The 27,313-nt window shown below is 44.8% G+C and overlaps 1 protein-coding gene across 1 annotated transcript; it reads right to left on the bottom strand.

The window, feature by feature from the left end:
* Positions 1-221: 221 nt before the first annotated feature.
* P2RX2 (purinergic receptor P2X 2) lies at positions 222-19,414 on the bottom strand (the record flags this gene model as incomplete). The annotated part of the gene is made up of 10 exons (XM_088463483.1): positions 19,272-19,414; positions 18,836-18,986; positions 17,810-17,881; positions 17,200-17,275; positions 16,963-17,059; positions 13,665-13,745; positions 11,859-11,991; positions 5,947-6,074; positions 1,376-1,466; positions 222-291 (listed from the first exon to the last, which is right to left on the bottom strand). Coding segments are annotated over exons 1-10 (1,042 nt in total), but the record flags the coding sequence as incomplete, so codon positions are not given.
* Between the last annotated feature and the right edge of the window lie 7,899 nt (positions 19,415-27,313).

Below are 27,313 nucleotides of genomic sequence, written 5' to 3' on the forward strand. Positions count from 1 at the left end.
GGGAAGAGATAGAGATGGGAGGAGGAGGGGTAGGCAGGGAAGAGAGAGATAGGATGAAGATGGAGAGATAAGAGAAGACATAAAATCCTACAGTTCAAAATGTTAACTTTTCAATTAGAGCTATAACAAGTGTCCTGGAGAACTATGTAGAACTGTAAGTAGATATTTTTCAGAAATTAATAAATTGCCACAAATGAATGAAAATAACAATAAGTGTATACTTACAAGACCAATCGATGTCAAAGCTGTGGCCAGGTTAATGATGGTGGGAATCAGACTGAACTTTCCAGCCTGTGTGATAAGAAACATTAAAACAGATTTGTTTGAGTTATGTCGTCCTTGCATAAAATGAGCTCAAGAATCCTACGGACATATACTGTATGTGCCATTATGAAGGTATGTACTACATTGGCTGGATAGGGGCATCACATCCAACTGCCTATGCTGTATGTTTGCATGCTGAAGCTTTTCCTTGCACGTTGGAGCTGTGTGTAAAAGGTATATCTTTAAAGGTAGTATCAAATGGGAATTTATGATCATTATAACTATTATATGGAATTAATTGGTCCAATAAAATAAATCAGTGTTATTGCCTTTGTCCATTTCCCTAAGCACAAAGCCAGATTTAGCATTAGGCACAAAGGGCCTGATTCCAATGCATCCGTAGCCGCTTTGCCATGTGGCCACGCCAGCCTACTTACTTGCGTATGTTAATGCAAGAATATTCCTGTGTATGCAGAACATACATGCACCTGCGTGTGGCATGCCGCCCTGCCCATTGTTTTTCCGTTCACAGCCGCAACTGTCATCATTAGTATCAGGATTTACACCCACTCCATATTGGATACAATAGATCCATCTGAAAAAGGCATACGATGTTTGTCTGCAAATCATGAACGAGCACGGAAGTCTGTTTATGCACCGATGACACGCCCACCAGATGGAGACGTTCCATGCATCTGCATAGTCGCTGCCCAGTTACCGGTCATTTCACAGAAGGAGGGATCTGTCAGCGGATGGATCAATCCGTCTACCCTAGCAATCTCCATCCTTGTGCGTATGTCGTATGTCTGGTCAGGCGCATGCACAGTTGCCGATTTATTTCTACTGCGCATGCACAGTATGCAGATATCCACGAGTTATATCCATACATTGTATTTCCATTTGAATTGCGTTCAACTCAGAATCAGCCCCAAAAGGGCTGCAATAGGGTTATCTTCTAATCCATGACAAGACTAGTGAGGCAACACAATACTCTGTGTACAAGAGATGTTGGTAATGAGTTGAGTGGTTCTTAGGGCATCACAACAATACAGTCTCCAATTATGTAAAGCTAGTTTTTAGATATTATGAATGCAGGTAAAGTTATAGTTACCTGCCCATGCACAATGACATCAATACGGATTCCATAAACTTTAATTAGTATGCGAGTCTCAGTGCCGTTGTTGTTGTAATACTTGGCAAACCTGCGGTCAAGCGGCAGAGACGTGAGAGGGGGTTAGAAACACAGATGGAAGACATCATTTAGACTGAAATTAGAACACTATTGAGTTTATAATTTTGCATAAATGCATAACTTTTATTGTAATCATTTTTATTACTCAACTAAATAAAACCATATATACCAAGTAATGAGAACTTTATGTAATAAATAAGAATATGAGAACTAAGTGATATTCTTTTCTTCTTAAATATCTCTGTCACTCAGTCTTGCACAGGCTCAGTAGAGAGCTGTCGGGAGGCCCTGCTCCCTCTCTTCCGTCACAGCTCTCACTGGCTGCCTGATTCCCACACAGTCTCTCTTCCAAGCTGTTCCTGTGGAAGAACTTTAACTTTCTTACAATAGAGAAAATATAGAAACTAAGGTTACATGCTCAAGTAAAGCTCCCCAGCGCCCTGGATGTCAGCTCTGTGAGACGACCCTCCCTACAGCTGGGGTGTGGTACACACAAGAGATGCGAGGGTGTGGATAAGTGAGTGCAGTTCCCACAAGTCTGCAGAAATCACCTTTTCTCCAGAAAGGCCAAACATTCCTTGCTGGAGACAAAAATAGATAGACGGCGCTGATATATGACAGCAGATAAAAGTACCAATATACAAAAAATTTTCATTTATTAATAAACACATATAATATGTGAATAGTCCCTACATGGGATTCCCAGAGACCATCTTAAAAAACATATATTATAAAAAACATATGTCTTACACAAAATAACAATAAAATGTAAATATAGCAACCGGTAAATAAAAATCTCCAATCCCCTATATTAAGGGTGCCAAAGTCACTTTCCAGAGCAAAAAAACTGTGCACAGTATAAGCTCAAGATCCAGCGGTAAAGGTATCGTTCCCAATGGTTATAAAACTATGTAACAAATGGGCCACAAGCTGATAATTGTAACAGCGTAGATGTCAAAACACAGTGCAGGTGAGCTGGAGTTCAAGATGGAATAAATACTGATAGCCACCCAATATTGGGGCAAATATTGGATGGTGGATATATGCAAAAGTTCAGCGGTACTCACAGTACTAAAGTGAGCACAGCCACTCCGGTATTGATATGTGTTAAGCAGCCTCCGTGGTCACTAGCAATGTCCCCGGCAGGTAGAAACAGTAATGAAGACCACCTGTGCTGCTGAAGTGGATCCCGGCCAGCCGCTGTGCATCAGCCAGTCCGCTACTGCTGACAGGAAAGGATAAACAAGCAAAAGATCTCACACTGCAGCATGCAGTCATGAATGGAGTAACATCACCGGATAACACAGCCGTATCCTGAGGATTCATTACAGGATCACTGCCTTAGCAAGTTCAGTCCCTGTTCCTTCCACCTCTCAAGGAAGCCTGACGGCTACGGACGTCGCAGACTGCAGACCGCCGGAGCGGTACAGAGAGAGGGCACCTGTTTCTACCTGCCGGGGACATTGCTAGTGACCACGGAGGCTGCTTAACACATATCAATACCGGAGTGGCTGTGCTCACTTTAGTACTGTGAGTACCGCTGAACTTTTGCATATATCCACCATCTAATATTTGCCCCAATATTGGGTGGCTATCAGTATTTATTCCATCTTGAACTCCAGCTCACCTGCACTGTGTTTTGACATCTACGCTGTTACAATTATCAGCTTGTTGCCCATTTGTTACATAGTTTTATAACCATTGGGAACGATACCTTTACCGCTGGATCTTGAGCTTATACTGTGCACAGTTTTTTTGCTCTGGAAAGTGACTTTGGCACCCTTAATATAGGGGATTGGAGATTTTTATTCACCGGTTGCTATATTTACATTTTATTGTTATTTTGTGTATGACATATGTTTTTTATAATATATGTTTTTTAAGATGGTCTCTGGGAATCCCATGTAGGGACTATTCACATATTATATGTGTTTATTAATAAATGAAAATTTTTGTATATTGGTACTTTTATCTGCTGTCATATATCAGCGCCGTCTATCTATTTTTGTTTTTCGATTTTGACTGTTGGGAGTGTGGCAGACCCCTGATAGATGTGCAGCTCTTTTTGACTAGCAGATATAGCACGCTGTGCACTTTCACTGGCGCCTTAGCATATATCTGCTTGTGGTTATTCCTTGCTGGAGAGGCTAATATTAGAATTGGCTCTGCCCCCTCCCGATTCATCTGCAATTCGCGGGTCAATCGGGAGGGGGCTGAGCCAAGTCTAATGGAATCACATCATATTTGCTCTGCCTCCTCCCCATTGACCCGTGAATGCTGCATTTTCCCATGAGGAGGCGGGGCTTATTGACATGGTGCATTGCTACTGAAAGTCAATATAAATTTTGGAGCTGTTGCAAAGTGGAGCTAGTAAGAGAGGTTGGGGGAGAGAGAAACATAGGGAAAAAGGAGGAAAGACAGATAGAAAGAGACAGAGATGGGAGAGAAGGGAGGTAGATGGAATAATAGAGGGTGACAGAGAGCGCGATACCTGGGGAGAGAGATAGGAAGACTTAGGAAAAATAAAGCCTGGAAATGCCAGGCACAACAACTACAATTGGCTATGCTACATTTGTTTTATGCATTTTGCATGTTTGTGGCCCAGCAAATGGTGGGTCCAAAAAACTACTTATACATATCTATATAATGAATTCAAGTAACAATCTTTCAGGATAAGAATCCTGACATTTAGATGACAGCTGTCACAATATTTGCAATATTGTTTTCAATGGTTATATTCTTTAACTCATTTGTCAGCTTTAATATGTCACCAAGTGAAACCCAAATGTCACATAGGGGGCTTTTTTTTTAGCGTTAACGACAATGGGCCTAATTCTGGGTCCCATTCAGCTCTGTGGCTGCATCTAGCAAATTTTAGCAAACTGTGCATGTGCAATAGCGTAATAGCGTATCGCCGAGTGGCTGATGGTCAGATGCATCTCACTATAGGATATTGTGCGAGTTTCTAGATGTCAACTGGGCATCAATGCACATAGGAGTGTCATGCTCATGTTCCAGAGTTGTGTCCTATTCTGAGTGGTGCGTATGCTGAGCGGACGACTAAGTGTTGATACTAGCGATGGCGGCTACTTACACATGAAGACGTGTATAGTAGCATTAGCATTCCATTACCAAAATATCTGCATTTGAATGCAGCCGCATACAGAGCTGTGTACAACACAGGATCAGGCTCACTATGTACTGATGCCTGCACTGTCGCAACTGACACAATCGACCTAACTTGGGCTCGTGCAGATTTAATATCATGGCACCAGTTTCCAGAAATGCTTAAAAGTCCACTGAAATACGTGTCTCATCTGCAATTTGTTTATGGAGACCCAGTTCTATTTAATTTCACATAAACATACATACATAAATGCATACAAACTATGGTAACATGGTACATCAGGTGGTAAGTACTATAGAAAAGCTACAAATACAAGTTATCCCTGCATCTTAGATGATACATGTGGAGATGTGTTCTCATCTAACACAATTCCCGGAGGTAAGAAATAAGTGATGTCTCAGGTGATATAAAATGCTCTACTAGCAGTGTAGACTGCCCACAATATGCCCAGACTGTGCAGCACACAGAAATCACTGTTTTCTTATTAAAGAATACCATACTTTTGAAAAAGCATATCAGGGAGATTGTGAAAGCAGCACCTATGAGCGTGGCAGTAAAGTGGGCGTGTGCTGCTACATCTGAGGGGTGTGTCATAAACTTTACTTACATCCAAATGTAAATGAGCCCCAAAGCAGTTAGTAAGATCTACTTGTTGATGAAAACACACTAATCCTATTCAGAAAATGCATGCAGCCGTAGGGATCATTGTGCCTTATACCCAATGCAGGGAAATGATACTAATGATCCCGTATGAATGTATATATCTCTGCATTTTTTTTATATAACAACTTAATAATGGGGGGTAAGGTAGAATCAGGGAGATTACTAGACTCTTCAGGGAGTCTACCTGACAATGAGGGAGAGTTGGGAAGTGTGATGAGGGTTGGGTATGAAATCCCGGCGGCTTAATAGCTGCCGGGTGAAATACCGACAGTGGAAGCCCGACAGGAGCAGAATCCCGTCGGTGCAGGTAAGTCACCTAACCCTACCCTTCCCCCCCCCCAACCCTCCCTTGGGGATGCCTAACCCTAAAACTCCCGGGGTGGTGCCTAACCCTAAGTCCCCCCGGGGGGTGTCTACACCTAACGCCACCTTCCCCGTACCCAAAACCTAACCTCCCCCCGGGGCTGCCTAAACCTAACCCTCCCCCCCCCCCCCCGCAGCTAAGAACTAAGTGTCCTCGCTTACCTACGTTCGGGAAGCCGCCCTGTCTGGATTCCGTCTTTGGGCTAAAGATAGGCGTCTGTCTTTCGTCCCATGTCGGGACAGCGGGATTCCGACGGATGGCTTCTCGTCCGTCGGTATATTAACTATATCCTGTATGATGAATACATGCCATTACACTAAGATCCCAAACACTGACCTGTAGTTGTAGCCAGTGGACAAATTATTCTGTAGGTCAAGGCGTCGAAAAGAATACTGAGGGCGACATTTTGAGTGGTGTAAATCCAGGTTACAATTCCAGTTAATGATCACCCCGATGATTCCGCCCTGCAATAAACACACATTATGTATATTACTCATTAAAAAGTAACTAGTTTTGTAGCCCAATAACAGAGTTTGGAACATAGAAAAGCACATGTTAGGCAAACCTGTAGCTCCTCTTTGTAAACCAGAAGCCATAATACCACTTGTGTGGAGGAAACATACCTCTGAAATCCTCTATTTAGGCACAACCCCCACTGTCTTTTATATTCCCTGCTGTCACTTTTAGCCTTGTCAGTAAGGTCTTTAGTGATTCACCACTTTATTGATTCCTACATTAGCAGAAGTTTTTCTGAGCGATGAAAGACAAAAGATATCTATTGAAACTTCCGGTGGCTGTGCTGAAAGATGTCTGTCATGTACATGACAGATTTTGGTAAAAGACAAATGATGAACGATATCGCATGACATCATTCAGGGAGTGGATTTTTTTCTCTGCAGCGCTCTGTAGCTGCTGCTAATATCTTTTGTCGTTGGTCGTTTATCGAATTTAAACTGCTAGATATTTCTAATATCTGACAGCGATATGCGATAATTGACCAACATGTTGGAGAAATGAAAGATTCAATTTATCGGCCGCGGGAGTGCGCATCTGTCATTGTTCAGGGCCTATCCATAGCAGATAAATTGAACGATATATTGTTCTATCTTTCAATTTATGTGCTAATGGATAGGCCTCTTTAGTGGAATCTGTGCAAGCTGTGGTTACTGCAAGTCTATATGTGGTGTTAAAGTAAGTTTCTGTGTGTGATTTGTACATGGAATACCAGCAAAAGTGTTTTACTCTATTAAATGCTGATACACATCAATTACACCAGGCAATTCATTTAATTGGAGCCCAAAATCTATATGAAATTAAACTTTTTTTTACATGTCTAGGTAATGTAGTTTATTTTGCTCTGTCAGTAATAAAACCTCTTCATGAAATGTTGGGCAACCTTCAGGATACAGGAGATTAGCAGCGCAAAGCAATGTCACTACCACTGGCCACAAGGAAACAGCCCGAGAACATCTCACCAACAGCTAGACTGCCAAAGATAAGGGAGGGAGAGTCAAGGCATCCTTACATTCAACACTGGATGATTCACATGCTGAGCAAATCCTGGCTACCACACTGACTCAAAAATAGTATAAACATTGCATACATATTTTTTTCACTATATCCTGTTTGTATGGTTTGCATAGTGGTTAGCATTACTGCCTCACAGACCAGTAGTCATGAGTTCAATTAACCTTAAGCTGGGTGCATACCTAACAGATAAATCTGCAGATCAAGTAAACACACTGAGCAACCATCACCTGTCCTCTGCTGCAAGTGTACGGGCGGCAGGGGCGTATCTTCCTATTGGCCAGGATGGCACTTGCCAGGTGCGCTGGCTGGTGAGGGGGCTCCGGCTCCACCCGGCAGTGCCATCCGCAGCCAGTTCTGTCTTTCAAAAGTCTGTGCTGCTGCTGATCTCTCAGGGCCTGATTCAGACCCGGTCGCAAGGCTGCATTCGTACACAGCCTGCTGAGGCGAAAATATGCTAATGACTGCATACACAATGTAACCGTAGCACAATAAGTAGATACCCAACACTACAGAATGCCGCCCACTTCCCTTCACTTACATTCTCGCAAGACAGCGAAAACATTGGTAACATCGGGAACCATCGGACCCACACGCACAAGTTGTGGTTGTCCTAACCCTACCGCAGACATTGCTAATGTTTGTGTGTGTGTAACTAGACGTTAGGATGCGTATGCCGTCGCTGGAGCCTAAATATGCACACCCCTGAAACGGCGTCTAGACGCCCAGGCACGCCTGCACTTCTCTGACCACCCTCCATCACCACCCTCAAACGGTCACTTCCTGTCAATTACTGTATGAAGCCTCTGCGTGCTCGCTGCGGTCGATTCCCAATCACAGTGGCCTGTTCGCGCACACGCACTGCGATGCATACGCAAGCGCAGAATGTAAACATCGACAGGCTGTGTGCGAACGCAACCTTGTGAACGGGTCTGAATCAGGCACTCAGTCAGAAGCATCAGTGCCGGACAATGAGGGTGGGGGGCATTGGCCCCTTACTTTGCCAAGGGCGCACGGACCCCTAGATACACCCCTGACGGGCAGTCGTACACACAGCACGATGCCCCAATATATCTGCAGATATATTGGGCATCGGTAGTGCAGCACAGCCGACGCGATATGTCTGTGAACGACGTCGTTCGCAGACATATCGCTGGTACACACTGACCGACGGGCACCAGTTATATTGGCCGATCAATTGATTGCCCAATATATCTGCCAGTGCGTACCCAGCATTAGAGTGTATGCGTGTCCATGTGGTTAGCGATGTCAGGACTCTGGAGCCCTGACGGCGTGAAGTGTTGCCAGTATGAAGACAGGTAAGTTTCTTCATAGGGGTGTGGGCGGAGAGGGGGAGCTAGTACTGGGGGCACTACCTTAGGGGGCATGACTACAGAGAGTATTGCAGATGAGGCACAACTACTGGGGGCATTGCTTAATGGACACATCTACAGGGGGCATTGCAGAAGGGGCACAACTACTGCTGGTATTGCATAATGGGCACAACTACTGGGGGCACTGCATAATGGGCACAGCTACAGAGGGCATTGCATAAGGACAAAAACTACTGGGGGCATTGCTTAATGGGCACAACTACAGGGGGCATTGCAGAAGGGGCACAGCTACAGGGGGCATTGCATAAGGGCCACAACTACTGGGGGCATTGCTTAATGGGCACAAGTACAGGGGGCATTGCAGAAGGGGCACAACTACAAGGGGCATTGCTTCATGGACACAACTAGAGGGGGCATTACTTAATGGGCACAACTACAGGGGTCATTGCAGAAGGGGCACAGCTACATGGGGCATTGCTTAATGGGTACAACTACAGGGGTCATTGCAGAAGGGGCATAGCTACAGGGGCAATGCTTAATGGGCACAACTACAAGGGGGCACTGCATATGGGGCACAACTATATGGAGCACAGCATAATGGGCACTACTGTCTGAGAGCCAGTGGGGAGGGGGGCAGCTTGAAAGCAGGGGGGATGATGCCTGCTTTTATGCTTATGGGGGCACAGTGGGTCTGCTGAGATAACTCTGGGGAGGGGGGGGAAGGGCTGGAGTGACACATGGGGGGCTGCTGCAGTGGCATGGGGGGCTGCAATGACACATGAATGTGGACTGGAATGGCAAGGGAGGGGGCTGCAGTGACACATGGAGGGGCTGAAGTGTGTATTATGTGAATCTTGCTTTTTCAATATATTTTATGTGGTTCTGGATTTCAAAGTGTATTTTACGTGAATGTGGTTTTTAAATGTATTTTATGTGGATCTGGCTTGTTTCAGTGTATTTTATGTGTATCTGGCTTGTTTCTGTGTATTTTATGTGAACGTGGCTATTTCAATGTTTTCTATATTGCTCTGGCTTTTTCTTTCACTTCTACAGTGAAAAAAATTACATTAGGAAGTTTATGTAAATTGTGCATTTTCAATGTGCTGGGCGCCCCCAGTGTGACTAAAAACAGGGATGTGACACAAGGTAATGCCCCTGCGTATCTCATGCCAAAGGCGTGCGCACAAAACCATTTTTTGCGCGCGCGCATGCTATCAGCTTTTAACTTGACTACAGATATTTGTTGGCTCTTTGCCTCCGACTGGTTGGCCACCCCTGATATAGGAGCCTATTCATTAAACATAAAAATTCTCTGGAGATAATTAGGTTTAGAACTCGCATGGAGTTCTACCTAATTATAGGTGGAATTCATCATTCCACCTCTCCATAAGTATCTATTCCGAAAAGCTGTCATTATTGCGATGACAGCTTTTCGGGAAATAGATACTTTTCCCTGCCTACACTACCTTATCGCATCTGGAAACAGTGCTGCGCATGCGCTGTTACATCTGTAAAACCAGCGCATGCGCAGCACTGCCTACAGATGCGTTAAGTCTCGTACACCCCCGACCCCCTTCCGCTCACCTCCCCCCCCCCCCCCGACTTACCTGTCCGCGCAGCAGCCTCAGGCTCCGTCCTGCTGGTCTGTCATGTGGTTCCCCAGCAGACCACATGACAGATTAGAGAAAAAAAAAACCTTTTTTTTTTTTTTTTTTTGTCTAAACTTTCTTGTGCTCTGCTGGGGAGCACACATGTCCGACCAGCCTCCGGAGCCTTAGGACGGAGCAGAGCGCCGGAGGGACTCGTCGGGGGACCTGCACACGTGGATACAGGTAAGTTTCACCTGCTATTCGCCACCTCACAGTGGCGAATAGTAACTGCATCAAATTCCGAAAATTGATAATTTTCGGAGTTTGATGAATACCACAATTTCTACATCCCCATACTAATGTATAGGTAGTGTGGAAATTAACGCAGGGGAACTTAGCAAGGAGATATCTGTGATATCTCCTGTGCTAAGTGGCTACATGAATAACAAAATAACGTTATTTAAGGAAAATGTCCTTAAAAATGTTATTTTAGTGTTGATGAATAGGCCCCATAGTGTAAGCTTCCCTGCTGCAGGGACTGATGTTAATGTTCGGAGTAATATGTGTTTGCTAAATAAATAACTGTTAATACATATATAAACAAATATACTCTACATGGAATGTGTGCCACAATACAGACACATCCCTCAGCAGATGAGCAAATGCTTATCACGTAAGAAACAAAAGAAAAAAAGAAGCAAGAAGTTGCTGAATTACAAATTTCTGCCCGTGTTGCATCTGGTTCAGTATATTATGTCAACATTCATAATGTCAACATGAGAATGTCGACATATGTCAATATCCACCATGTTGACATTCAGCATGTTGAAACTGATGATACATTGTCATGGTCATTATGACGACACTGTGTTTTTGAGGTAAGTATATCCCTTACCCTATAACCAACTCAAAAACCTAAAGGGCCCAATACATCTGCTGGCAGTTTTCCCTGATCGGACCGGAATCGCTGGTTGGAAATGCCAATCAGCAGCCATCGATGATCGCCAATACTGATGGCATACTGTTGGCTTGGATGCGCCCTTTCCACAGCTCCAGGCTCACACTACCAATAAAATGGTGATTGCTAAATTTACCTAATACATTTTTTTTCAGTGATACCGTATTCCTTTGTGTACGAATATTTTGTTGTGTCTTGTGTGGATCTATAATATAACATACCTTTAAAAAAAAAATTATAATAATAATAACTGTGATATTTTATGGATGGTTAAGAACTATTTTGATCAGCTTGTTTTTTTCTTAGCTAATCTCTATTTTTCCATTCATAAGATGGAAATAGATTTTATATGTAATAGATGTCCATTTTACGACATGAAAGTCTGAACATCCAGCGTTCAGACTTTCATGTCGCTGAGGTGCGAGCACCTCACTGAAAGACGTTCACTGAATGTCTTCAGTGCAGGAGCCCAACCTCCCTATCTATTAACATGTGGAACCTGACGACTGTTGTCATGTTCAATAGATAGTCGGGGTCGCGATGCGCGTGCTCGCTGGGTCCTTGCCGGCTATCCCCTTGCAGACTTTCTGCAGAACCTCCTGGTTTTGGTCGTATCGTGCAGAAAGTCGGCAAATTGACAGGCCCCTTAAGATATTAGAGCCCTCATCATGCATGTGACAAAGTAGAACACAACAATCGTAAACCAAACACAAGATTATGGTATAATCCGAATTTCTGGTCTACAAGAGGATTTAATTACTCTGCTCCTGTTAGAGCTTTAACTAGCGTACAGCTGAGGCCGCTGAGCTGCCAGCCGTGTATTTCCTGAATATATCTAACCTTATATGCTATTTCTGTGAAATTAACACCAGCCTCTCTCACAATGAACCCCATAGTGAATATTGGACAAGAGGGGGATTGAATGGGGTGGTAAGTACAGTTCTTCAGAGCATTGTCCCCCTCAATGTTCCCCCTGAAAGAGAAAGAATAGGACAAAAGGTGAATGACAGAGTAGGCAGACTTATGACATAGATGCTATTGTGTATTATTATACTCTATAAGGAAAGATACAAATTACGCCATGACCAAGATCATTGGAGATGTTTATGATCAGAAGGCAGAGTGCAACTAGCTGCATTTGTTTGTGCTTTTTACTTCTATGCATATTTAACTCATACCAGTAATGTATCAGAATATGCCTATTTGCACCATCTCCATGTAGCTCATTATAATTAATTATAGAATTATAATACATATATTCACCATCATTAACTTATACATTTGTGCTACACATGTCTGCCGTAATCATTATGCTAGGGGACACTGGATACGCCCACAATGCACAAGACATCTGTGGCCCTCTACAAGTGCCAGCAAACCACACTGATTATTGGTGAAAACAATTATCCCTAGTGTGTACCTATAGTATACTGTAAAAAACCATAATTGAAGTGGGCAGGATGGAAAGGTAATACCGGGAATAGTGGCTCCTTAGAGAGAAGACGGAGCTAAAATGACACAAATCACCTCATCTTAGCCTCGCCTCCTCCCCACGGAGCCGCGATTTGCCGTGATTGGGCTGGGGCCTAATGATGTAAAAAGCTTGCCCCGCCCCCAAAGTGGTCATTTGCATATCCTCTCTGGCTTTTCCCAGAGAGTACAATTAAAAAGTCTGTGAGTATGCTATAAAATCCTATGAGGCAGGGACTGATGGGAATGACTAAATGTTCTCTGTCTGGTGCTGCCTAATATGTGTGTACACAGGGGCGTAGAGAGCCACGCGGGGGCCCGGTAAAGAAGGGGTGTGGCCTAATTTCAGAAGGTGTGGCCACGCCCCCTTGAGAAAAAAAAAGAGTTTTGCTGCGCCGCGAAGCGGTGCTGCGCGCAGGGGAGGGGGCGCTGTGAGCCCCTCAGCCCGGCGCAAAGCCAGTGGGGGGCGCAATCAGTGTGATCGCTCCCCCCTTCAGGCATAGGAGATTGCTGTGGCTGCTACTTAGCAGCCGCAAGCAATCTCCCGCTGCAGCCCAGCACACGCTGTGTGCTGGGCTGCTGCAGAGGGAGGGAGGAAGTGAGGGGGGGGGGGGCGGCGCCAGACCCGGGCCCCCGCCGGGCCCCTCTGGAAGCCCTGGCCCGGGTAAACTGTACCCGCTCCCCCCCCTCTCGGCGCCCCTGTGTGTACAATATAGATAACTGTTAATAAATAAATGAGATATATCAAACTCCTATTGCTGTATATATATTAAGATAAGTGGGGATTTCTTATCTCTTAACAGTTTTATTCTATTTAAGTGTTTATCGATTTTAAAGAACTATGGATTATGCTGGCACTATATAAATAACTGTGAATAATGAGGATAAATATGCATTGTATTCCATCATATATTATTATTTCCAGCTAATGGCTATATAATTAATTAGTACTGCTAATTTTGGCAATGATCATTTTGTTCTTCATCTCTAGTGAAGTAACACAGTAAGTAAACACTGAGATTATTGTCTACAGCTCAGCAACTGAATCATTTATGACATACATTAAGTGCATTGGAATCACCTCCTAAAAGCACTTTAAACAGTCAGCACCCTATTTGTATAAGCTGTTTGGACAAGGTCTGCACTGCTTGAGAGCTATTGATTAAATCATCTTACTTGGAAAATCCAAAATGAGGGAAATGGATGTTGTTCTTGATTAAGATGGTGAAATATGGGACAAATTCCTGCAGTGATTCACTGGAAAGACAATGAGTAGAAATGAACAGAGAGAACGTAGAGGTAGAGTATAAGCAGGGAATGAGATGGAGGGGGAAAGGGATTATTCACTAAGAAATGACAAGTAACAAATAACTGAGCATGTTGTGCATTTCTAGGACGATACTTATAGCCCATAGCAGCCCTCGGGGACCATAATTATAGTCTTTCCTGGATGTGATAACGCTCCTTACAGAATAGCACCAGGAAACATTTCTACATCATGAATATTTTTTGATTATAATCCAAAGCACATGAGGCAATTTATGATTAAAATATAAGCTATACCCCTGATTTTATCATGGATGTCAAAGATAGAATGGACTCTATTTGAAATAATAATATAATAATAATAATAGGATTTCAGGGTCACTTTTGGAACAAATATTTAAAGTGTAACATTTTCAGCTATAGAAATGAATAGATTCATTATTTTAAGAGAGAAAAGAAAGGACATTGTTGGGAAAAATGATTGGCATCTACAGAAGACATCACTTTAATGGGCCTATTTATTAATATTTGCAGTACTGCCACGGAAAATATAAAAAATGTATTTCCGTATACAGACGCAATTTGGAATGTATTTTAGGTGCTATTTATGAAGGGGCTCAAGCTGGGACATGGGCTCTGATTGTTCCGGAGAAGAGTGAACAGTGAAGTGATAGCATTACTTCTGGGTTTTGATCCAGCTTGCTTATTGCACATACATGGTCTATGGACTCCACTGCGTAAATAACTGCACTAGTGTAACCTGTAGGCCACAATGGCTGATGCCATCTAAACCTTGGCAAATTGGCTTTATGGGTACTGCTTTTGTGATGGTAAAGAGAGGGGCTGCAGCAGATATCAAACATACCTGTTGGTGTAACCCAATATTAAATACCCACGTATTAAAGTATTATGGAAATTCCCCCAAAACAGACATTTTCTAAGGATTAACCACAAAATGACTTTAATAAATAGGCCCTAAAGAATATAAGACAAGACCTAGGCTAGAACTGATAACATAAACTTGGCAGCCAGGTAATTATTTATGTTCTGGTATTGTCACTGCTACAAGACAACAATGTAACATATTGAGGGTAAAGCTTAATAATGTGTAAATCTAGTTTACAATTTATTTTATATAAAAAATAAATACACAAAAATTAGCATTTACTAAATCTGGGCATACACACTACAATTATCGGGGCGATCCGCCCGATATCCGCAGATCGCCCCGATAATTGTAGCATGTGTGCGGGAAACTGAGGATTAAATATTTTTTGGTTGGGCATGCCAGATCGACCAGCATGCCTGTCCGATGCGATATTTATGAGTTAAAATGTCAAGACAACTCTTGCCGGGGTGCCTGCTGATTGGATTGGAGTTGCGCTGTGTTGCCTTGTGAGGGCTGCGTCGCGGTGCCTCTTCTCCTTCCTTCCCGATGGTGGAACTGTGTCAGCAGCGTAGAACCGCTGCCTGCAGTGCAGCGGTCTAACACTCACTTCCGGGTATGCGCTGGGTGGCTGCGGTCATGTGACTCAGGTAGATGGGGTCACGTGAAGCAGAGGGTACTGGTAGTCGTAGGTGGGTGTTGCTGTCTGGATATGCTTGGTGTTCAGTGTCCCAATGCGTTTTGGTCTTACAGCCTTCCTCTAGGGTAGCGTATATGCACTGCAGGCAGCGGTTTTACGCTGCTGACACAGTTCCACCATCGGGAAGGAAGGAGAAGAGGCACCGCGACGCAGCCCACACAAGGCAACACCAAGCAACTCCAATCCAACCAGCAGGCACCCTGGCAAGAGTTGTCTTTTGCCCAACAGTCTAGCCATACCAGGCGAAGCTTTTGGTTGCACCTCAAGCAAGGGAGACCAGCATATCCTGTCCACAGCAGGACCCCACCACTTAGGCTCAAAGAATTGAAGTCTAAAGGTAACAAGTGTTGTCGTCTCTCTCCCCATCACCACCCCCCACCCCAGGTCGGGACTATTTTTTCACCTCACAGGACAACCTCCCTTTCACCTAACACCAACTGATACGCTATCCAGCAAATCAAGTGGGCTGCCGCCGTCCTATTAGACTTGCCACCTGGTAACAAGGGTGTTACCGTTACAAGGCTCCACAAGGCTTTAGCCAATAGTTACAGCTATTTATGCTTCATGACTGTTTAATCCAATACTGCTGAGCATACCATATATTAGTTATCTGTTTAAGTCAAATCTATGTACATTTATGCTTTATGACTGTTTGGAATACTGCTAAGCATACCATTTACTAATATCTGTTATCTGTATACATTGTTATTATATATGTATATTAAGTCACCGACTTTTTACCCTATTGTGTTACATTTCTGAGGTTAACATTGTGATTAATCATTAAAAGATTAACAAGATCATCCCTTTGAGCCTTTATTAGATGTACGGACAATCACCACATATAGGGGTCAGAGCGCGGTATATACCTTTGTTCTTATATAAAAAACCAGGAGGATCAGGCACCTCTGTCCCATCTGCAGCCAACCCCACAACAATTTATTATCCAGTGCGCAAGGAACCAAGCACCATTTATAGTGTCTTATTTAAAACAATAGAATTCATATACATCATATCCATGCATAAAGAGATTTTGTTTTTATGATATTGCACACACAATAAGTCATGTTCATTCTTATTTAGCATATATCCAGGTGGCATGCATTTATATCACAACGGGATGCAGTCAGAATACCAGCTGGCACTATCCCACCCGCCGCTATCCTGACACCTACAGCCCGACAGGGGACTAAAGATAGGCGTGGAAATCCTGACGCCTATCATTAGCCCCACTACAAAATACCGGGGATACCGAACGAAGGTAGGCCGGGTGTCTCAGCATCTAGTCGTGGGGGGGTAGGTTTACGGACCCCCAGGGGGAATTAGAGTTAGGCACCCCCCCGGGAAGGTTAGGGTAGGGAAAAGGGGGTTAGGCACCACTAGGGGGTTGAGGGTTAGGTTTAGGGTGTGGGGAGGGGGGTTAGGTTTAGGCACTGACGGGAGGAGGTTAGGGTTAGGCACTAGGGGGGGGAGGTTAGGTTTAGGCACCACTAAGGTAGGGTTAGGGTTAGGGGGGTGAGAGGGGAGGGTTTGTCGGGGTTGCACTGTCGATATTTGATCCGGCAGCTATTCAGCCACAGGCATTAAATACCGATTCCTATCACAACATATCTGTTACTGACCTAGTTACAAATTCATCTTCCAAGGGACACCATGCAAGGATCTCACAGGTCTTCAGTGATCCACGAGAAGCTCGAATGCAGCGTCCGGTCTGCACTCCTGCAGGAGGGGTAGATCACATATTACACGTTAATACAAATAAATTCCATATGAATAAAGGATAATAATAATACATTTTCAGGTGATACAGATATGTATATACTTATTTAAATGAAGTATCAGGGCCAGCAGTGACTTACCATGGCCGAGGACATGCATCTCTCCACGCTTACAGTCATCAGCAGAGGTGCACCGAGCGTCGATTACAGCCTTACTCTGAATGAGATGTAGGATATATAAATCACTTTTATTTAGAGAAAAAGGTCCCTATTCAGAGTTGTCCGTGTTCAGAAATAAATGTGAATATACGCCTATATTCAGAGTCACCTGCATCTATGCTGCTGCACCGCCCCATCCATCTGCTGTATAAACCCTCATGATCAGCGCATATTTGCACCCGCCCAGTTTTCGCTGCAAGAGATCTGACTAAGGTGAAATGGATCAATGCACATGCTAACCTTTGAAGAGCCCACAATTCTGTCAATGTGCCCACTACACAACCAGGGTAAACTTATCCCACTAGTGACAGCAGTATTGCTGTCTGGTTACACCTACTCAGCCGTAAGTAGAGATACAGCTGAGATCTGTACGGAATTGCACTCAACTCTGAATCAGGATCAAAGAGAGAATAAGAGGAATTCCCTGGAATAAGTATAGAGATTAGTATATGCAGTCAGGCCTTTTCTGTCCCCAAAACTAGGATCCACAAAACAACATACATATTCCCATATTATACAACAGCTCTCTCACCTCAGGACAGGTCCCCAGAGATTGAAGCTTGGTGCTTTCTGTTCTGGTTATAATGGTGAAGATACTGCCACCCTAACACAGAGAGAAGAGATTGATAATGCCCAGCACTCATATTATAGCAATTCCCGATCTCTATAACTGCTCATTTACAGCAAGATTCTGATGTTATTTCCTCCTCCCTACAACCTTTGCTGGCCATTCTTTATACCGTACATATGTGCTGCCACCTGATCCTTCCCATTTCCTTGTTAAGGGTCCAGTCCATTAACTTCCCTGACCATTATTTATCAATTGATTGAATAATGAATTCCATTATTGTGATTCATTTCCTCACCTCCACAACCTCACTGGTTATGACTTATTCCCTTAGCACCACAACTTCCCTGGCTATGATTAATTACTTTATCTCCATAATGTTCCAGGACATCATGTACAGTATTCGTTACTTCCATTCTCTCATCTCCACAACCTTTCTGACATACTTCATTCCCTCACTGACATATCTACAACTTCCATAGCCATTATTTCTTCCGTCATCTCACCAACTTCTCTTGTTACTATTCATAAACTTACATTAACAGCTTCCCTGTACATTATTATTTCCTTCACTTTCCCAGTATCTCAGACCATGAATTTCCTAATAACCATAACTTGCCTGGCCAATTCCCTCACTCATATAATGTTGCTAGCCATGATTCACTAGTCCTTTCCACAACTTCTCTGGCCATGACTCATTTGTTCACCTTCACAAGTCCACTGCCCTGTATTTTATTTGCTTTACCTTGCATTATTTGCTTTACCTTGCATTATTTGCTTTTACCTTGCCTTATTGATTCTCTTGTCTTTTATCATCTGTGTGGCTATTACTTGCTATTTTCACAATTATTTTACTTGATATCTGTAGGCTTTCCATGTCCACCACTTTATTTCCTCCACACCCGTAAATAGACTAGCTAGTAACAATGGTCATGGCCTAGGTCTAGTTTTACCGAGTCTGAGACCTCACTGTCATTACTACTCTCTCACCTCTGGAGGCTTCACATATTCAGCAACATCCCAGATCTTCTTAGCTCCCCTGGGCGCTTTGGACATGGAAACCCCTTTAACCTTGGTGATGACAGCACTCTCTGGACCAGTCTCCCGTGCCTGGTAACCTTTTTGCACCACAAACACATACCTGTCAATAAAGCAGCACAATTTCAATACAACGCAGGAAAAAAAGATTCCCATAAAGCAAAATTGTGGCAAATAGGGTTCTGTATGATCTTCCCATGATGTGTCGAACATCTTCCAATTCTTTTAAAGAATCATGAACATTATAAAATGTACAGCATGCATATTCCAACTGCCATGCTTGGGATTTATACTAATTACTCCATCCTACATTCATTTTAATTATCCATTCTATCTCCAGGTTCTTTGCTTGCTGTACATACGTACATACGTACATGCCCTCACTCACCATGCAAAGTACACAATGATTAGAAGCTGCAGGAGTCGGTAGATTGTCCCAAGATGACGATTCTTCACCACAATCACTTTGGGGGTCTCGTATGCCCATAGTTGCCCGATCCATGTTAGGGAGTGGGTCCAGCAACCTGTCATGGGCCAGTGTCCTGTCCACGGGCACAGAGTGGCACGTGGTCCCAGTAGTCTTGTTTGGTAGCTTTAATACCGGAATCTTTATTGCTTTACACTGGGAGAAAAGAATAGACAGTGTCCAAGTCTGCTGGGCTGGTGTTTGAGCATTTTCAGCCAGCTTCTCCTGAGGATGAATGTAAAGTAATTAGTGCTGATCTGGGAGATTGAGGGGAGGGTAAAGTCAGAGAACAGAGGAGGCAAAGAAGACAATCCAATCAATATAGTTAACAGCTGTCACATTGTGCTCTCTAGTGGTCACTTTGGAGAATATTGTGCTTGAATCAATGGGTATGACATTTATAATACATAGGACTTTGGGATTCTTAGATAAGGGTTTATTTTACGTAAATTGGATTACCATGTAAAAAATATACAACATTAAGTGTAAGAATAATATCTGTATTTTTCCACACTGCCCCATATAGTCTTCTCCTGTGCAAGAGATTGCACTTGGTATGGTGATCATGTCTGGGTTTATTTTGTTAGTTATTTCTAAAGTAAATTTTTAAATGGAAATGTTTATTACAATCTTTTCAGCCTTGAATTTATGAATGTCTTTACTAAGACTTCCCATGAAAGTTGTATTTGGTAATGGAGTGCACAAACAAGCAAATAATGAAACAGGTAGCCCTATAAAAACCAACCAGTAAGATCAAATGCTAGTACGTGTTGGGTATAATAATAATTGGGATTCATTACTGTGGGGTCTATTCATCATCACTTAAATTAAAACAAAGCAGGTGAAAAATAAAATTTTCACCTGTTTTTGTATAATTTAAGTGTCAGCCCCATTCATCAATCATGTAACACAGGAGAAATCACTGATATCCCCTGGTTACAATTGTGCCATGATAATTTCCACAACCCCCATACTTTAGTATGGGGATGTAGAAATTCTGAAATTCATCAAGTTCCGAAAAAGCTTTTTTTCGGAACTTGACTGAGAAACTGAACGCCACTCTGAGATGGCGTTCAGCATCCAATAGTCTTCACAGGCTGCCGTGTAAACAACAACAACAAATAACCTGCCAGCCACAGCAGGGAGGAATCTATTAAGATCCCTCCCTGCTGTGTCTGCAAGGCAGAGCCCCGAAACTGAGAGCTCTGGGGCACCGCAGTGAGAGTGTGACGGAGGGGGGTAGAGGATGCAACGGCGGCCGGGGGTGTTTGGCAGAGGGGGAGGATCGGACATCCGCGATTTTGCAGCAGCAGGGGCGAAGGGGGCTCTTTCCCTCCCAGCCAGCCAGAAGAACTGTCCAGCAGACCCAGCGGAGGACATCCAGAGCTCCAGCAATTACTGGCGGGGGGGCCTCCGTGGTTGCAGCAAAAAGGCTGAGTTCCCTCTTGGCCAGGCAGAAGGACAGCAGGCGCCTGGCAGCTGGGCAGACCTGGTGTGGGAGCTCCAGCTACAACAATCACCGGGGTGGGGAGGTAGAATGCTCACGTCCAAGTTCACGGCAGGTGAGGGAGCGGGGGAGGAGAATGCTGCAGTAGCAGAGTTGGATACCGGGGCTGGGTTACGTGGGAAGGGGGTCAGACACTGGCGGCCATTGGATAGCAGACTGGTGGCTGCGTAGGAGAATGGGGGGCTGGCACTGACACCCGGCAGCGGGAACCCAGGGGCAGAGAGGACCCAGCAGCGGTAGGTGAATAAGACTCGGGGAAGAGAGGACCTGGCAGTTGGGGGAGTGGACTGTGGACAATATCACCGCATAGAGGATTCGGCAGCGGGGGGTGAATGGGACTGGGCAGCGCAGGGGGGGAGACAGTACAGAGGAGAGATGCCAGCAGGGTGCGGGGACAGCGCAGTTGAATGGGGAAAACTATCACTTTTCTGAAAAGATGTCTTTGCCGAAATAGCATCTTTTCGGAAGTGATACTTTAGTAATGAAACACAGCCTGCAAAATGTAAATCGGAAACTAATTGGTTAGTGCTTTTTCTCTCACAACTTTATGTCTCCCAGCTTTGATAAATACCCATCCTTAGTTCGATCTTCTTTTATTTTTAATAAAATTGGCAATGGCTACTGAATTCTGAGATTTATATGATACTTATTGAAGTTGTCTTTCCACAAATATACACATTGTGATAAATACATGTGAGCAGAGATCCTACAACAGTGCAGAATGTGCCCTTCAAGTAGTAATCCGCTTTTGTCATGTGAAGACGCACAGAAAAACACTGGGTTGTACTAAAAGGATGATCATAGAAAGGGATGATCATGCCTGCAGTTCACCTCCAATACACTAGATGACAGTATTTTTTAACTAAGGGGTCTATTCATAAAGAACATGAAGTGGCTGACGATAAACATGACTTTATATCGCATCACATCATGCAGGGAGAGGTTACAGCTTCCTCCTGCTGCTGCTCCAGGACAATTAGTTACATTTTCATGTTTTTCTTTGGTAAACATATTTTTTTCCCATTCTTGATGATATCTCATTGTAATAAAACTACTTTCACACATCTGTACTCAACTATATTTTCTTGTACACATTTTACTTTAATTGCAGTTTAAGCCCATTTGTGTAATTTTCCCCTATCCATTCCCAAGTATGTCCAGTTCCCCCTCCAACGTTCTCTCACTAAGGACCCCATTTATTAATGATCGCTATTGCAATGCGATCTAGGCATGACATTACCGCCCATGATCTCATTGCACTGTGTGATCATAGTGCCCCGATGTATCATCTGGCACATGCAGGTACACGAGCTCAGTAAGGAGCCCATCCCTGCGATGTTCTGGTTGGCTGCTAGAGCTGCTGTGCATGCACAGTCACGCTGACTGAACATGCATGCATGGCCGCCATTGCTGAGGAAGGTTCCGGAGGAACCCTCAGCCGGCTAATTATGCACGGTGTAGCCCATAGGCTACAGCGGCTAACGCCATCTTCAGGATGTTGGTAAATTTGGCAGCATCGCATCCCCTATAGAAACCTATGGGGATGCGGCTGCCTGCAGTAATGGAGGGATCACAGCATATATCGGAGATACCTGCTGTGGTCCCTCCTTCATACATCCGGGGGAAACTTAATATTTGTAGTTAACCGCCAAAAACTGGTGCTTTCTGAGATTATACCTCAAATAGACAATGATTAATGAGACCCTTATAACCTTTTCTCCCAATATTACACTTTCTGCTGCGGTTGCATCTAGGTTCTCTTCAGTTGACTGTGACATCATCATTTACTATCAACGTGGACATCTATATAACCTGTGGCGAGTGAAGTGGAGCGAGCCACTATGCCTGAAGCGGGCTGAGTGAAGCGAGTCCTCGAGGATACAAGTTTCTACTGTTGGTGGCCAGATACTACATTTGAGACAAAATAACAGCGCTGTCAGGGCATGGAACCGCACTTCTGCCCTCACGTCATGTCCAGGTCCATTAGCTGAAGTGGATCTAGGCACAATCTTTCAGCTACATGTTATTATTACTTGTTTCTTCCCTTCTTTCTTCCCGGTTTCAGTCACAGGGCGGGATGCACTATGCTGAAAAATGTGGTCAAACCTCCGAAAATGCTGTTTAATAATTGAATAGGGCTACTTTTCTGAGTTTTATCCGAGAGGGATCCAATAGGAATCCTTCCAGGCTCCCCTGTGACTCGTGCATGCGCTGGAATCCCACCCACAAACTTCTTGACTGCAGGGATTTAATATGTCCCAGCTTATGTGGAGAAACATGCACATAAAAGGCTTGGTCATGTTATACAGTGAAATTATGGGGTTCCATGACACAAAATCACTGTGATATAATGGGAGGCTTCTATAATTTAAGGTTGAAAGTTTGTGGCTTGTTTTTGGGAAATCACCAACATCTATTTCCATCAATTTAATAAATGAATTGTGTAGCTTATCAGTAAAGCCAGATTTGTTTGCTTGTTTCTGAATGATAAAGTGGCAGCACAGAGACAGCTGTGTCTGCTATTAGTACTGGCTACACTAGCTGAATACTGAGAGGGGACTGGAGAGAGAGAGAGGGCAGATATTTTCAATATAGTATTACATATAATTAATAATTACCCTTGCCTACAGATAATGTTGGGGGGTTAGGGGACTGTGACCATCTTAGTCAGCCGTCTCGGGTGCAGACCATCGTAGCCAGTCGGATGCCACAATGGTGCTTCCTGGCTGCCTGAACCATCTTAGCCAGCCTGGCTGCCTGGCCACCTTAGCCAGCCATTCCTGGTGTCAGAATGCGACACAGACCAGCTTAGGCAGTGGTTATGGGTCCTCTGACCACCTTAGGCAGGCATTTGGGTACCATTATGGGCTGCAGAGCACCTTAGCTAGCCGTTTAGAGTGCCAGAGTGTTGTTTTGACCACATTAGCCAGCCGTTCTGGGTGCCGGAACAGGGCGCAGTCCATCTTAAACAGTTATTCTTGGTGCTGGAATGGGACACAGACCATGATAGTAGCCATTCCAGGTCCCAGAACAGTGCTCTGACCACCTTAGCCAACCATGCTGGAACGGTGCTCTGACTTCCTAAGCCACCCATTCTGGTTGCTGGAACAGGATGCAGGCCAGCTTAGACAGCCAATCTGCGTGCTAGAAGGGTGCTCTGACCACCTTAACCAGCCATTCCATAAATTATATATATGAAGAGGTTCTACCTACTGCCTAATGTACAAGGTCCAAAACAGAAAATTGTAAGGTGCGCCTTTCAACTACCCCTTTTTCTGTTTTGGGCAATGTCCACCTTAGCCAGCAATTACAGGTGCCGGACTGGAGCTTTGAGTATATAATAAAAGCCTTTCTGGGTGTGGGAACAAAATATGGTAGCCAGCCATTCCGCATGCCGGAACAGGACTCTAAATAAGTTAACCAAACTATGTCCTCTGTTCCTGCAGATATACCATGTTAGATGGGCCATTGATGCCTCCAGATGGAGAACATGATTTGGCTGCACATCGATCACTGAGCTTTCTCAGTTGAGTAAAATTTGCTGCCACCAGCAGGAAAATAGCGCTATGAGCTTTGTGGAATCCGAAGACTCGTAGAACTTCTCCAACTGTATGTCACGATGACAAAAAAAAACCCCTGAGTCTCTTGCTGAGCTCCTTTTTATCCGTTAGTCCAGTGCAGGGATTGGGTAGATTTTGATACCAGGATTTAAATGTGTCACCCACTGGGGTGGTGCCGCTGCCAAGTGTGCTTGTGATTTCCTGTAGGCCATTGTATGTTGCAAAGCCTGGCTTGGTGGGGGCTAGGGGGGGTAATGAGCAGAAACAGATCCTATTATCACTTGGCGATATTAACTAAAGCAAAAATTTGCCTATTTTGCTGGATTATCGCATTTATTTGCAGGACTCTCACTATGGCTCCAGCGAATATGCATAGTGATCCCCAGGTGGGAAGATGTGGGTTAAACAACGTCCCCCTTACAACTCTTTATGAGGTTTTTCATTTTAAAACATCCACAAAACTCCCCAAATCCCCCCTCCCCCCCCAAAAAAAGTCAGAATAAGATGGAACCAGTAGCTGGATTGGATCTTAACCTTACCACATCAAGCTTTACCAAACGACATACACACATACATATGTACATGTCACATACACAGATTTAAATTAGAAAAAAAATGAGAGATGACAAATATATTTTACAAAATAAAAAAAAAAAATTAAAAAATATTTCCAGATTTGAAAAAGTCTTTTTTTTTTTTTTTTTTAACGAAAATTGGGTTTGACCACTTGCCATGGGAAGAAGGTGCAGATGTGGAGGGGGACAGAAGCACAGATGAATAAGTGGGCAAAGCACAAATGACAGTGGACAAGAGGGACAGCTGGGTAAGGTGCAGAGGGATAGCTGGGTATGGTGCAGAAGGATAGCTGGGTAAGGTGCAGAGGGATAGCTGGGTAATGTGCAGAGGGATAGCTGGGTATGGTGCAGAGGGATAGCTGGGCATGGTACAGAGGGATAGCTGGGTAAGGGGCAGAGGGATAGCTGGGTATGGTGCAGAGGGATAGCTGGGTAAGGTGCAGAGGGATAGCTGGGTATGGTGCAGAGGGATAGCTGGGTATGGTGCAGAGGGATAGCTGGGTAAGGTGCAGAGGGATAGCTGGGTAATGTGCAGAGGGATAGCTGGGTATGGTGCAGAGGGATAGCTGGGTATGGTGCAGAGGGATAGCTGGGTAAGGTGCAGAGGGATAGCTGGGTATGGTGCAAAGGGAGAGCTGGGTAAGGTGCAGAGGGATAGCTGGGTATGGTGCAGAGGGATAGCTGGGCATGGTGCAGAGGGATAGCTGGGTAAGGTGCAGAGGGATAGCTGGGTAAGGTGCAGGGGGATAGCTGGGTAAGATGCAGAGGGATAGCTGGGTATGGTGCAGAGGGATAGCTGGGCATGGTGCAGAGGGATAGCTGGGTAAGGTGCAGAGGGATAGCTGGGTATGGTGCAGGAGGACAGCTGGGTAATGTGCAGAGGGACAGCTGGGTATGGTGCAGAGGGATAGCTGGGTAAGGTGCAGAGGGATAGCTGGGTATGGTGCAGAGGGATAGCTGGGTATGGTGCAGAGAGACAGCTGGGTATGGTGCAGAGGGACAGCTGGGTAAGGTGCAGAGGGATAGCTGGGTTTGGTGCAGAGGGATAGCTGGGTAAGGTGCAGAGTTATAGCTGGGTATGGTGCAGAGAGACAGCTGGGTATGGTGCAGAGAGACAGCTGGGTAAGGTGCAGAGGGATAGCTGGGTAAGGTGCAGAGGGATAGCTGGGTATGGTGCAGAGGAATAGCTGGGTAAGGTGCAGAGGGATAGCTGGGTAAGGTGCAGGAGGACAGCTGGGGAAGGTGCAGAGGGACAGCTGGGAAGGTGCAGAGTTATAGCTGGGTATGGTGCAAAGGGACAGCTGGGTATGGTGCAGAGGGATAGCTGGGTAAGGTGCAGAGGGATAGCTGGGTATGGTGCAGAGGGATAGCTGGGTATGGTGCAGAGAGACAGCTGGGTAAGGTGCAAAGAGACAGCTGGGTAAGGTGCAGAGGGATAGCTGGGTATGGTGCAGAGGGATAGCTGGGTAAGGTGCAGAGGGATTGCTGGGTATGGTGCAGAGGGATAGCCGGTTAATGTGCAGAGGGATAGCTGGGTATGGTGCAGAGAGACAGCTGGGTAATGTGCAGAGGGATAGCTGGGTATGGTGCAGAGGGTTAGCTGGGTATGGTGCAGAGAGACAGCTGGGTAAGGTGCAGAGAGACAGCTGGGTATGGTGCAGAGAGACAGCTGGGTATGGTGCAGAGAGACAGCTGGGTAAGGTGCAGAGAGACAGCTGGGTAAGGTGCAGAGTTATAGCTGGGTATGGTGCAGAGGGATAGCTGGGTAAGGTGCAGAGGGACAGCTGGGTAAGGTGCAGAAGGATAGCTGGGTAATGTGCAGAGGGATAGCTGGGTAAGGGGCAGAGGGACAGCTGGGTAAGGGGCAGAAGGATAGCTGGGTATGGTGCAGAGGGACAGCTGGGTAAGGGGCAGAGGGACAGCTGGGTATGGTGCAGAGAGACAGCTGGGTAAGGTGCAGAGGGACAGCTGGGTAAGGTGCAGAGGGACAGCTGGGGAAGGTGCAGAGGGACAGCTGGGTAAGGTGCAGAGGGATAGCTGGGTAAGGTGCAGAGGGATAGCTGGGTAATGTGCAGAGGGATAGCTGGGTATGGTGCAGAGGGATAGCTGGGTAATGTGCAGAGGGATAGCTGGGTAAGGTGCAGAGGGATAGCTGGGTAATGTGCAGAGGGATAGCTGGGTAAGGTGCAGAGGGATAGCTGGGTATGGTGCAGAGTTATAGCTGGATAAGGTGCAGAGGGATAGCTGGGTAAAGTGCAGAGAGACAGCTGGGTATGGTGCAGAGGGATACCTGGGTATGGTGCAGAGGGATAGCTGGGTAAG

Source organism: Taudactylus pleione, unplaced genomic scaffold (assembly GCF_031769625.1).
Source record: "Taudactylus pleione unplaced genomic scaffold, aTauple2 ptg001382l, whole genome shotgun sequence".
NCBI lineage: Eukaryota > Metazoa > Chordata > Amphibia > Anura > Myobatrachidae > Taudactylus > Taudactylus pleione.